General features: G+C 32.6%; 1 protein-coding gene across 1 annotated transcript in view; it reads left to right on the top strand.

Annotated features, from left to right (window-relative positions):
• The window catches only part of TTN (titin), a 295,008-nt gene that overhangs the window by 155,653 nt on the left and 126,655 nt on the right, over nucleotides 1-12,700 (top strand). Inside the window, 8 exon segments of the mRNA XM_039855355.1 lie at nucleotides 992-1,066; nucleotides 1,846-1,920; nucleotides 2,521-2,613; nucleotides 3,245-3,322; nucleotides 4,277-4,345; nucleotides 4,498-4,572; nucleotides 4,715-5,008; nucleotides 6,696-6,773. Coding sequence (XP_039711289.1) covers nucleotides 992-1,066; nucleotides 1,846-1,920; nucleotides 2,521-2,613; nucleotides 3,245-3,322; nucleotides 4,277-4,345; nucleotides 4,498-4,572; nucleotides 4,715-5,008; nucleotides 6,696-6,773 — 837 coding nt within the window.

The following is a 12,700-nucleotide window of genomic DNA, read 5'->3' as shown; positions in this document are numbered from 1 at the left end:
TTCTAGAAATATTTAGGAACACTGATATCCACATTGGATGCAAAACAATATCAAGAACAAAGAAATATTGTCTCAAAATTGCCACAAAAGTTTTACCCAATTCCCTATAATTTTATTAAGCATCATAATTTTCATATAGATATTTTTCCATGATAAATTATCTACACACAAAAAAAAAACCTGAAAAATATGGTGAATAAACCGTCCTAAATTTCATCCTTCAGCTATCTATTTTAAATGCCTTTATAACACTAGGATGAAAAAAAAAGAGAAAGATTGTGTATTTATCAAAATACTGTGTAATAACTTAAGTCTTCTGACATATGCATGCAAACGGTAGCCTAGTAGGAGTTTCTATTAGCCTTAGCTCTTGGCTTTGTACCTTGCTTTGTTACCCTGAGCAAGCCCTTCAACCAGTCTGGTCCTCAGATTCCTCTCCTATGAAATGAGGTTTTAATATCAGTCCTCATGGGCTCAGATATTATTGCGAGGATAAAATAAAGTAAGCTATGTAGAAGTACTCTACCACTGAATGAATAGTACCCAGATTTAACATATTCAATCAGCTCATAATAGACAAAATGAATATTTTTATGCCTTAAAGTTCAATAATATTTTCTGCAAAAGATCATGGCACCACTCCTTGAAATAAGCATGACCCCTTTACCAGGCTAAACAGTCATATAATCAATGAAATGGTAAAGGTGATGCTTTATTAAATTTCAAAGATTTGGAAATACTTTACAGGTAATGATTTAATAAATTATTATTGAAATGGATGAAATGACAGCATATGTCCTCTGATATTCAAATCAGGTACTAATCCCTCATTCTACAAAACCTAGTTATATCTAACATTTGGCTCCCAACTTGCATTACGTCCCCAACCCGAGCGACTGTTGTGTGTTGGTCTTTCGGTGTATAGACTTCTTGAGTTCTCTCTTCTTTGTCTCTCACAATAAATTCTTATCATGAAATGGTGTCTTTAAAGTGCCTGAGGTTAAGAAGAAAGTGCCAGAGAAGAAAGTGATCATTCCGAAGAAAGAGGAGGCTCCTCCTGCTACAGGTACTGCTGTTCCCAAGCAAATTAGACACTGCCATTTCTTTCCATCATCTGTAAAAGTCAGAATGCCCTGTTTCAGTATTTGCTAACATAACTTGTATGATTGCTGTGTCCGTTGGTGTTTGTGAAACTGAAATTTTAAAATAAAATAATATCTTTAAAGTGCCTGTGGTGCCTAAGAAACCTGAACCAGAAAAGAAGGTGCCTCCTCCCAGTCTTAAGAAAGCAGTGGCTCCTCCTGCCAAAGGTATACCACCCAACGCAGGAATGTGTTTACTGCACTGATGTTAAACTGTGCTGCTATCCACACAAGATGTTCAGCATAAATGTCTGCATTGTGTGGTTGGTCGTTTACATTCATCATTTGTGACTCTGTTGCACCCATGTTTGTTCTGTCAGTTTTTCCACTTATGTTTGTGTATTTTGTGTTGATTCTCTATGTGTGTTTTTTTTTTAAAAAATAAAAATACAAAACTCATATCTCTTTAAAGAGTCATAGATAACTAAGAAACCAATTCCTAAAATAATCATTGCTCTTTTTAAAAAAGTAAAGGCTCCAGCAGTAAAAGGCAGAATATACCTCTTTAATGGACCCTTAATCTTAAACCACAAACCTCTTCATTTTCGTCTCATTAACTGATTCTGTGAAATGTTAATGTTTCATCATATGCATGTATAATCCGATATTTACTCTCTTGTGTTGAAAACGGGAAACTTGGGCTTTATGTACTCTTCTTTGGCTCTTGCATTTTAAGCGCTTAAAACAATCAATATCTTTTAAGTTCCTGAGGTACCCAAGAAAATGGAAGAAAGACGAATCATTCTCCCTAAAGAAGAGGAAGTTTCCCCAGTTGAAGGTAGATGACTTTCTAAGATAATTGCATTTCCAAAGTCACTATTGTCTTATTATTGTCAAATAGTTGAAGGAGGTAAATGCACATTTCACTCCATAAAAGTAATTATTACATAATAGAAATTGGGCAGGCAAACTAAAATCAATTGAATCTCCTTTCTTACATACTTAGCCTGTTTGTTTGTTTGTTGTTTGTTTTATTTTCATGGGAATCTTTGAAGGGAAACTGTATTTGCTGTGATAAATTTGCCGTCAAATGATTTGATTGGCAATTATGGGATAAATTTGTCCAAGATAAATTCTAGTTAAGCCTGAGTAACAGGTGCAGAAAACCTGACTTCGACCCCATAGTGAATGGTTTGACTTCAAATAAGCCACTTCCATTAAAAGTAAATGCTCTCTGAGGTCCTTTCCAATTCTAAAATACTAAAAAGGGCCTAACATATTTTGAAGACTCAGTAGATTCTTTTCAAGGAGTAGTGAGTTTTTGCACGCATTTGGAAGGCTGAGCTATGAGCTATCAGTTTGCAGATGTATCATTTTAGTCTAATATTCAAGGGAATTATAAAAATAATTTACAAAAAAAAAAATGATTTTTTAAAAGTGTATGAGGAGCCTGAAGAGCCTCTTCCAGAAGAAGAGATCGCAGAAGAACCACCTATCCTAGAGGAGGTTGAAGAGGTGGCACCACCTAGAGGTACAGCTTCTTTTATGCATTGGATGTTTGAAAGAGGTGGTGTTCTAAATAAACCTTTCTCAGAATTCGTCTTTATCTAATATTCACCAGTATACTCTTCTTACATCATATAAATGATAACTTAAGATTAATTATTACTGGCACCTGAACCTTTATGTCTCTTTTCTCCACACACACACACACCCCCGCCCCCCTCAACTTTTCCTACTGCAGTTGCAATACAATTAGAGCAAGAGATCACTTTTATGTTATTGGCACTTTAATTTTTCTGGCCAGCCTCTATCATAATACTTTCTCGTAGTTTTCAATCCTTAATTTTTCTTTCGATATTAAGATGGAGGGAATGTATTTCTTTGGTGTTCATTTTTAGGATAATTCTTAGCCAGTTCTTTCTGAACGCTATGACAATCTTTTGCATAATTGGTGTTATGTTTGTTTATAGGATTTCCAAGTAATGTCCTTCTCACCTTAAAAGTCACTACTTCGTATCCATAATTACCATTTAGGTTGCTAATATCTTTTTAAAATAAGTCAGTGTTTTGTGTTTTTTTTGCTTGTTTGTTTGTTTCGGTATATGGGCATTGTTCGTTCATCACGTCATTTTTTTAATATCCATAAAATATCTTTTAAGTGCCTGAAGTGGTTAAGAAAGCGGTACCTGAAGCACCTACTCTTGTTCCTAAAAAGGTGGCGGCACCACCAGCTAAAGGTATAGCAAATCTCAGTTAATAATAGCTTTAGACTTCTGTTAGTTTTCTTTTTAAAACAAATATGTCTCTTTTCGCTGTTTTATTAGAGTCATTTAAGTAACAAACTTATGAAATTTAGTAAGAACTAGTAAAAATATCTCATTCCATTTAGCTAGACTTTTTCAGGATGTTAATAAATGATTGTGTGTATATGTATGTGTGTGTATGTATGAATTATTTTAGAATCATCTTATTTTAAATAACTGAGAATTTTAATGTTAGCAGTACATTTCTCTACTTACATACATAACAATGAATCCTTATTCCTCTCAATCCATTCACAGATTTCATTCCATTACATAAAAAGAGTTTTCTCATGTAATTATTATAATAATTATGTCTATTGTATTATTTTATAGGGGAAAAGTATATTCTAATGCTTGGATAATAGCTATTTTACTAAGCCTCATGTCCCTTTTGTAATATTTGGCCTAAGCATTCAAGTTTATTACAGAATGTCTACTTATCATTACTTTCTAATTAAGTTGATGCTTCAGTAGTGCTCTTAGTGGATAAAATTATGCTATCCCTATCACAGTAGACATCCTCCTCACATATAATAGTGCCCAACAGAATCTGATGCCTATGTCAAGGCTTAAAAAGTCAAAAAAAAAAAAAAGTCTTAATAAATTAAGAAAGTAGAAATAATCCCAATATGAGTAATGACTACTATTTAAAAAAAAAGAGAGAGAACTAGCAGAGGTTTTTTTGTTGACATATCTTCTTCTAAGGGTATGGTTAGCACAAATGAGTGATTTGGGTAAATCTCTTTATTGCCTGTAAAATTGGTTGGTGTCTAATAGTATAGAGTGACTTCTTAGACTTTGATCATTGTTGATGTTGTTTCTGATGTTTTTATTTTATGTTTATTATTGAGTATTGTCAGCTAACTGAAACACCTAATATCTTTAAAGTGCCAAAGAAGGTTCCTGAGGAAAAAGTACCTGTTCCTGTTCAGAAAAAAGAGGCACCTCCAGCCAAAGGTACATCTTCTCTTTTAAATCCAAACTTCCTTTACATTTTTTTTCATTAAGACTTTTATATTTTATATCTGTATGTCTTGATTGTTTTTGATGTCTTCGTCTATGAAAGTTTGTTCTTAACAGTCTTCATTGTTAAAACTATATCTTTAAAGTGCCCGAAGTACAAAAGAAAGCCCCCGAAAAGAAGGTCCCCGTGCCTAAAAAGGAAGCCGTACCCCCAGCTAAAGGTATTTGGGGAAAGATCCTTGATTTTCACATATTGTTGCATGAAAACCCTTTTTTCTGTTGTTTTTGTTTTATTATTTGAATTATATCTTAATTTCTTCTGTGTTAAAAAAAAAAAATCTCTTAAAAACGATGCTCTTTCAGGGAGGACTGTCATGGAAGAAAAAATATCAGTTGCCTTCCACAAAGAGGAAATAGTGAAACGAAGAGCAGAATTAGAAGCAGTGGAAGCACAAGTAGAGGAAGCTCTTGAAGAAGAGTTCCACGAAGTTGAAGAATACTTTGGAGAAGAAGAGTTCCATGAAGTAGAAGAATTTCTCAAAGTAGAAGAACATAGATTTGAAGAAGTACACAAAGTTGAAGAAGTTCATAGGGTAGTAAAAGTTTTAGAGGCTGAAGAAGTGGAAGTGTATGAAAAACCCAAAGCTCCACCTAAAGGTATAGGGAAATTCTTCAGATATTGCAAATTGTTATATCTTGCTCTAACTAACTATTTTAAAAGTACATTTCATGTTCAGTTTGAAAGACTAGAAACCCACTTATTTTCCAAGTTAAAATTATGAAATGCTTTAAGCATGAGTGTAAACTATTTGATACCGTATTAATATACAGTAGCTATTAACCACATGAAGTATAATTTTAGCAGACAAGATAATAATATTTGATACTACTTATCTAAGAAGGTCACTGTATGAATTTTTGGATTCTTTTTTAATCCACCTAAGAATGTTGCATGATTGTTACAGATATCAAAATAACTGACCAGTGTCATCAGCAAAATGAAAAGGCAACTCCTCAGTTCACAGAGGAATTTATGTGTCCAGGCAAAACAGCCATTGTTTTGTTAGCATTTCAGTCAACTGTTCACAAAATGATAATTATTTATCAAAGATTTCCATTATTTTATGATATTTTCATTAGAAAAATAACATTAAGGAAGTAAACAAAGTGTTGGTAACAGCATTCTAGTATATTCTGAGATATAAACCATAATACAAATAATTCTTTGCGGTACCACTCCAAATCTTGCACAATTTCATAACAGTTATGGAATACGAAGGAATGTGTGTGTGTTCTTGGTATACAAAACTAATATACAATACAGGTGAAATTTAACAAAATCAAGTCTTTTTAGAAGTAGATGTGGTATAAATTCAAAAAATATAAATAGCTAAAGCATTTCATTAGCCCTCATTGGACTAACTTTAATAGTAATGTTCCATAATACTTCAAGAGTTCATTCTAAACCAAAACACTAATATCTTTGAAGGGCCTGAGATATCTAAGAAAATCATCCCTCCAAAAAAACCACCCACTAAAGTTGTTCCTCAAAAAGAGCCACCAGCTAAAGGTATTTTATTGGCAAAAAAAATTACTTACCTAATTGTATGTACAGTAGCACCTTGGTTGTTCTACAAGTTTGCATTCTACTTGATGTTTTTCTTTTGTGTTTTGTGTGCTTGGAATTGCTAAAGCAAACTAATACCTTTAAAGTGGCTAAGGGTCCTAAGGAAATTCTACCAAAAAGGACATTCACTGTCGTCATACCTAAAATCCCCAAAGCAAATGTCTCTATGGACTAAACAGTGAGCCCATAATTCCTTCTTTGATACTGTTTGATTATGTATTCACTAATGTGCTTATTGATAAATCCATATTTTCCTATTCTTAATTTTAATAATCTAGTAAATATAAATATATATGTAACTGTGTGTTTAATGTCCCTGCCTTGTTCATTTTTGTAAACCTCTTGAATTTTGAAATAGAAGTAAAAAATAATATCTAATGAATAATATATACTTACATCTTTACAATCAGTGAAGCATTTAAGAATATTATCAAACAAAGAGAAAGTACCAATTATTCTACCAAATCAAGCAGAAACTGCACCGGCTGAAGGTGTCTTATTAATTTTTCTTCTCAAGTTCTAACATGGGAAATTACCTTGGATTTCTTTTGTCATATTTGTTACAATTCAACTCTTATTAGGTACTGTAATGTATTTGATAAAGTGATGTCTGTATTTTGTATTGTTACGTTCTGTGTTTACATTTCTCTTATGCTCTGCATGTTAAAAGTCTTTATGAATGTTTAAAAGTAAAAAATATTACTACTATCTTTAAAGTACCTGAAGCCCCCAAGAAAATTGCGATAGAAGAAAAAGTACGTGTTCCTGAAGAGCCCAAATTTCCACCAGCTAAAGGTACCTACCTTTGCCGATTCACCACTAATATAAAACCACCTTCTATTCACTTAATATGGAGATGACAGAGAAAGACCATTCTCCTCTCAATGCCACAACTGAGTGATGTAAACTCCAATTTACGTTCTATAATATAATCCTGTCTTGGGAACAAAGGCATAGCCTAAATGTTGTTATTGTTTATTTTGATCTTCCTGTTAAGTAATGTTTAAACAATATTGACCCTGTAACTTCTTTTTCATAAATAATCTATTTTGGAATCTATTGTCAAGTAGCTCTGGAAGCAAGTAAACATGTTCCAAATGACAATAGAAAATGATGCTATATCCAAAGGACAGTGTTTCTAACATGACAAATCAAGAACTCATTGACAGGGCAATCTAAAGACATGCATTGACTGTGTGTCTACTTTACATAATTTTGGAATTTTTGACATTTTCCTTGTTAGATGCCCCTTTTTGCCTTGATATTTTATACTCAACTATGACCTTCTTTAAAAAATAAAACAATCAAATGTCTTTAAAGCACCTGAGGTACCCAAGAAAATTGTTCCAGAAGAAAAGTTTTATGAAGCTGTTTCTGAAAAGCCTGAAGTTCCACCAGCTAAAGGTATACACTGATGCTAATCACAACATGAAGTAACTCTTTGTTTCATTATTCGTGATTTAAAATGAATGTGTGTGAGGTTAAATTTGTGTATTTTGTTTCTTTATATCCTTAATATCTTACATTATAATATATAATAATTAATATACTAATATCTTTAAAGTTCCTGAGGTGCCTAAGAAAAGTATTCAAGAAGAAAAGTCATTTACAGTTCTTTCTGCAGACACAACAATGTACAGTAAGTGTAGAAAATTTGGTGGTTTAGTTTCATTTGTGTTTGTCTTCATATCTTTTAAAAGTAAACATACTAACATAAAAACCTAACACACCAAAAATTTTTGGCTAAAATTAAATAATTTGAATGGCTATTATCCTCAAAGTATATTTCCTCACCAGTTTAAAAATTAAATAGCCCTGTACTTATAACATTGCTTAATTTTAGAAGTCATTTGTCTTGTTGAATGTGTTGTCTTATCTTATTAATGTGTTATATCTTCTCCTTTGAAGCAATTTATTTTCTCAGACTATGAGATAACTAACTTTATAATAATATTTTAATTGGATTTAATAGAATCAAAATGCTCCACAATTATTATTTTTTTACTCTTCAAAACAATCTTTGGAAACATTTTGGCAATGCTGCTGAAATGACCATAGATTTACAAGGTCGTTAGAACCCCCAAAGAATTCTCAAGTCTTTTTTCTTTGTATTTCATGCAAAATTATGATTAAATATTTTGAAGAGTAAAATAATCTGAATAATAAAATATTTTGAATAGAATACTATTCAGTAATCTTAGTAGTAAAAATACCAGTGGTCAAGATATTTTTCCATTAATTTAACCTAAAAAATTCCCTGTTTAAATCTTTTTTTTTTTTGGTCATTTTGTAATTCTAGGTTGGGATAAAAATATATGACTCCCTACTTTGAGTACCTTTTCTATATTTAAATTTGGTTTTTGTTGTCATCCAGTCTTCCTTTCTAAAAGCTGGAGAAATCCTTATTTTTTTCACTTGCCTTATTTTTCCAATTATTTAATAATTTTTATTTTTATTTTCTGCTTCCAATCTCTAAATGGTTTTCACATCCATATCAAACTATGATGTGGTTTGAAATATAGATAACTAGATTCTTGGAAAAGGAAAGAGCTTATATGAATTTCCAGCATATCAAATATAGGAGAATTCTTGATGTACAACTCAACATTGACCCTATTCTTTATGAATAAATTCATTAAAACTAAGAGCAATGGGACAAGTTTACCAGTAAATCTCAGCGGAAAAAGTAAAAGAGTCATATAATCCCTAACCAGTGAATTCCTCAATTTTATCATTGTGATCATAAAGAAATGCTTAGAGTCTTATATCATAAAACTGGGAATGAGGCTTTTTCTGAGCCAATGTATTATTGTTACTAATTTTTGTCTGTGTACTACTGGTAATTTGAGTGATTAATTTGTATTATATTCTGTTTTTCTTAATACTATTCTTCATCCACTTTGAAATTCTTCTAATTGAATAAATACTAATATCTTTAAAGTTCATGAAGTATCTGAAGAATTAGCCCCAGAAGAAAAAGTACTTGTGACTCATCTTCAAAAGACAAAATCAAACTAGCAAAAGGTAGATAACAACAATGACCCAGTCTGAAGAAAATTTATTTTTGGCTCATTTTAAAAGTTCAATATTTACTTTACCATTTGTAAATATAACTATACTCATATCTTTTAAGTGCCTGAATCACCCAAGAAAGTTGTTCCAGAGGATAAAATACATGTGACTATTCCTAAAAAGAGAGAAACACCAGCAACTAAAGGTATATTTCAACAACATCAAACTTGGATGAATATCTTTGCCTTCAAGACTGAAAAACTGCATGTTATATAATTTACTGTTTTGAGAAGTTCTAAGTGTAAACCTACTAATATCTTTAAAGAGCCTGATACAACAAGGGACGTTTTTCCAGAGGTGATGTTTTCTGAGGCTGTTGCCAAAACTTCAGAGTATCTTCCAGCTGAAGGTATAATTCTTAGTTATAAAAATCTAAATAAGAAAATATTTCTTCTTCAATCTACAAAATAAGTTTAGTGTTTTATGTAAATTCTAACAACATTTAATGCCAAAATGCTAATATCTTCAGAGCACCTAATATATCCAAGACAAAGAACTATCCACGAGTTGCCCCCACCAAAAGTCCCACTCATACAATGTACGAAGATAAACTACTAGAACAAAAATTAAAATTTGAATTTAAAATTATAATCTCTGTTGATATACCTAACTTTCTTAATTTGTCATGTCTTCATGTCTTTTCCTTTTCAACTAAAACCTACTAATATCTTTAAAGAGTTGGAAGTCTTCAAAGAAGATGTGCCAGAGGTACCAGCTTCTGTTACTAGAAGAAAAACACCATCACCAAAAGGTACAAGCCAGAAGGAAGTTGACTTTCTTATTTCATGATTGTAGTTGTACCTAACATATGTAAAAATATTAATACCTAGAAAACCCCAGATGCTACCAAGGAAGTCATTTCAGAGAAGCAGGTCTCCCAAAGCAGAAGTTTGACTGAGTATATACATGTCCCCATGAGTCATTCAAGAAAAAACAAATGAAAAAAAAAAATCATTAACATATATATAGACGATGATCAGGCTATAAAGTTTATCTATGAGGGCTCCAGGAAAACTACGTATACATATAATGTGCAAATGCGACCCAGAGAGATTCTTCAATAGAAAATAGCTATTACTGGTATCCATAAAAAATAAAAATCAGACTAGTTAGAAAAATACCTAAACGAGACCACTTACAATACTTACATCTCCAAAATTAGAATGAATTGGCTCAACACACCTTTGATGTAGAAATCAGTCCCATCAAATGATATAAATGTTTGGCTGTAGACTATAAGTCAGTAATTAAATTCTCCATGAAGTTGAAATTCCAGAATATAATATAACTGCCTATTGGAATTGCCTTTTTATTAAAATAAACTTACTACCAATAACAAGCAAATGAATTTCCCGTAAGACTTATATATCATAGAAATGTTTTCAGAAAACCATGACTTAGAGAAAAAAAAACATCAAATTTAACATATATCATTTATACCTGAGAGCCTTCTAAAACTGAAGCAGTGAAAACCAAAACCAGTTAAAGTTGGAAATTTGCCCTGAATACTTAGTAGCTCCTGTCATTTTTTTTTATTTTTAAAGAGCCCTACATTTTTCCATTTTGAATATTTTTAGATAAATCAAGAGGTGAGAAAGTTGTAAAACATCCAGAATAATAATTTCTTCACAATTCCCATGATATTCTGTCATTTAAAGAATATATGAACACTTTGACATTGTTTTCTCAGTCTAGAATCTTCCGATTGTTCTCCTCTCCCCTTTACTTGAAAAACAAACCCCTTTTTAAAGTGACTAAAGTGAGGATACAAAATGAAGCAAATTTAGATAAGAATGCTGTTTTGCTCCCTTCAAACCAATAGCTAAGGGTACACTGTTAATTATTTTAAAAATTAATTTTTTTCACTTGAAGCTAATTTTCCACAATTTAATTTTCTAAACATCTCCCATTCCAAGAAATAAAATTGCCAATATTGATAGTGCCTGAGGTGACCAAGAAAATAGTTCCTGATAATCAAATATTCATACTGTCACCCAAGAATCAGATTCGAGAAGCAGGGAAGTCTCCCAGTCTGGAGCATTCCCATAGTTGGAGTTATGACTAAAACTGCTCATTGCTCTTCATCACTCTGAAGTACAATGAATTAATATCTTTAAAGTGCCTGAATCACCTCAAGAAGTTGTCTCTGTAAAGGAAGCACCCATGGCTGCTCCCTCTGAAATTGAAACACCTTCCACTAAAGGTATCATTCCTTTTTTCATTTATTTGATAAATGCCTATTATGTGCATGGTGCTAGTGAGCTGGGGAATAATAAAGACAAATAAGACTTGAGTCCTTTTCTTAAGACTTTGTGCCTCATCTAGTTCTTGAAGGAAACACCCCTGAAGCCATAAAAACCCTTTGGTTCAGTTAATGTGATAAACGTCCCCACTGATCCCTTAACCTCTTTGTATGACACTAATATCTTCAAAGCACCAGAAGTCATGAGAAAAGTTGCTCCTGATATGCAAGTGTCTGAGAATATTCCTGGAGAGCCAGAACCTCTGACTATGAAGAAAGGTATATGTCATCTCTGAACAGATACCGAAGAAGAAATTATCTGTCCTCTGCTCTTAAAACTGTTTTTCTAATGTTCTTTATAACTCGTAAACATACTAATCACTATAAAGCACCTGAAACTCCACAAAAAGTACCCTCTCAAAACAAAATATCTGTGGCTTTTTCCTCCTATTAAAAGTATTCATTCGACAAATCCTTAGTAAGGAGGATGTATAGGGTCCTAGGACACCTGCCAGGTGCTAGAGAAGGGTGAATGCTCTTTTCAGGGATCTTATTAACCCATTAGACTTAGTCGGTTGGTGGGGCAAGCAGAAAATAGAGAGAGAAGAGATTTCTAGAAAACCGCATTTGCTAATTTGTTGCGGTTAGTGTTTTCATTAACCATTTTAACTCTTAAATGTGAAATACTAATATCTTTAAAGTGACTGAAGCTCCTCAAGAAGTTGTTCCTGCAAAGAGAGTTCCTTCCAAAAAAAGAGAACCTCCATCAGCAAAAGGTACAAGTTACCATGTCCTCAAGCTCTAGAAGAAATAGCTCTTGTAGCCTTGAAAATATTTAGCTGTGCCTGGCGATCTTCATGACACTAAATGTTAAAAAACTAATTTCTTAAAGTGCCCAAAGAGCCTGAAGAAATTCTCCCTGAAAAGAAAACATATGTGGTTCCTCATAAAAAGCCTGAAGGCCCTTGTGATGAAGGTATATGTCGCTGGAAGCTTAGAGTTTTGGGAAAATGTCTTCCTGTATAAATGTGCTTCCTATTTGTACCGATTCCTGTAACCCCTAAATGTAAAAATGTTAATATCTTTAAAGCACTTGAAGCTCCCAAAGAAGTTGTCCCAGAAAAGAAAGTACATCCTCCCCAAAAGCCTGCATTTTTACCTGTCAAAATCAAAGGTACTTTCCTGACCTCACTTCTATGTGGGATAGGGAGGGCAAAGGAAAGAACTACATTGCTAGCTTTGAAAGTTCTTTTGATGTGTAAGTGTAATTCTTGTTATGTGTTGATCTTTGTGACTCAAATGTAAATTTACTAATATCTTCAAAGTGCCTGAAGCTCCCAAAGAGGTTGTCCCTGAAAAGAAAGTGCCCGTGGCACCTCCTAAAAAGCCAGAAGTCCCACTTGTTACA

This window comes from Pteropus medius, unplaced genomic scaffold, assembly GCF_902729225.1.
Source record: "Pteropus medius unplaced genomic scaffold, Ma_sr-lr_union100, whole genome shotgun sequence".
NCBI classification, from domain to species: Eukaryota; Metazoa; Chordata; class Mammalia; order Chiroptera; family Pteropodidae; genus Pteropus; species Pteropus medius.
The sequence above is the reverse complement of the archived record's forward strand: the minus strand, read 5'-3'. Positions and strand labels throughout refer to the sequence as shown.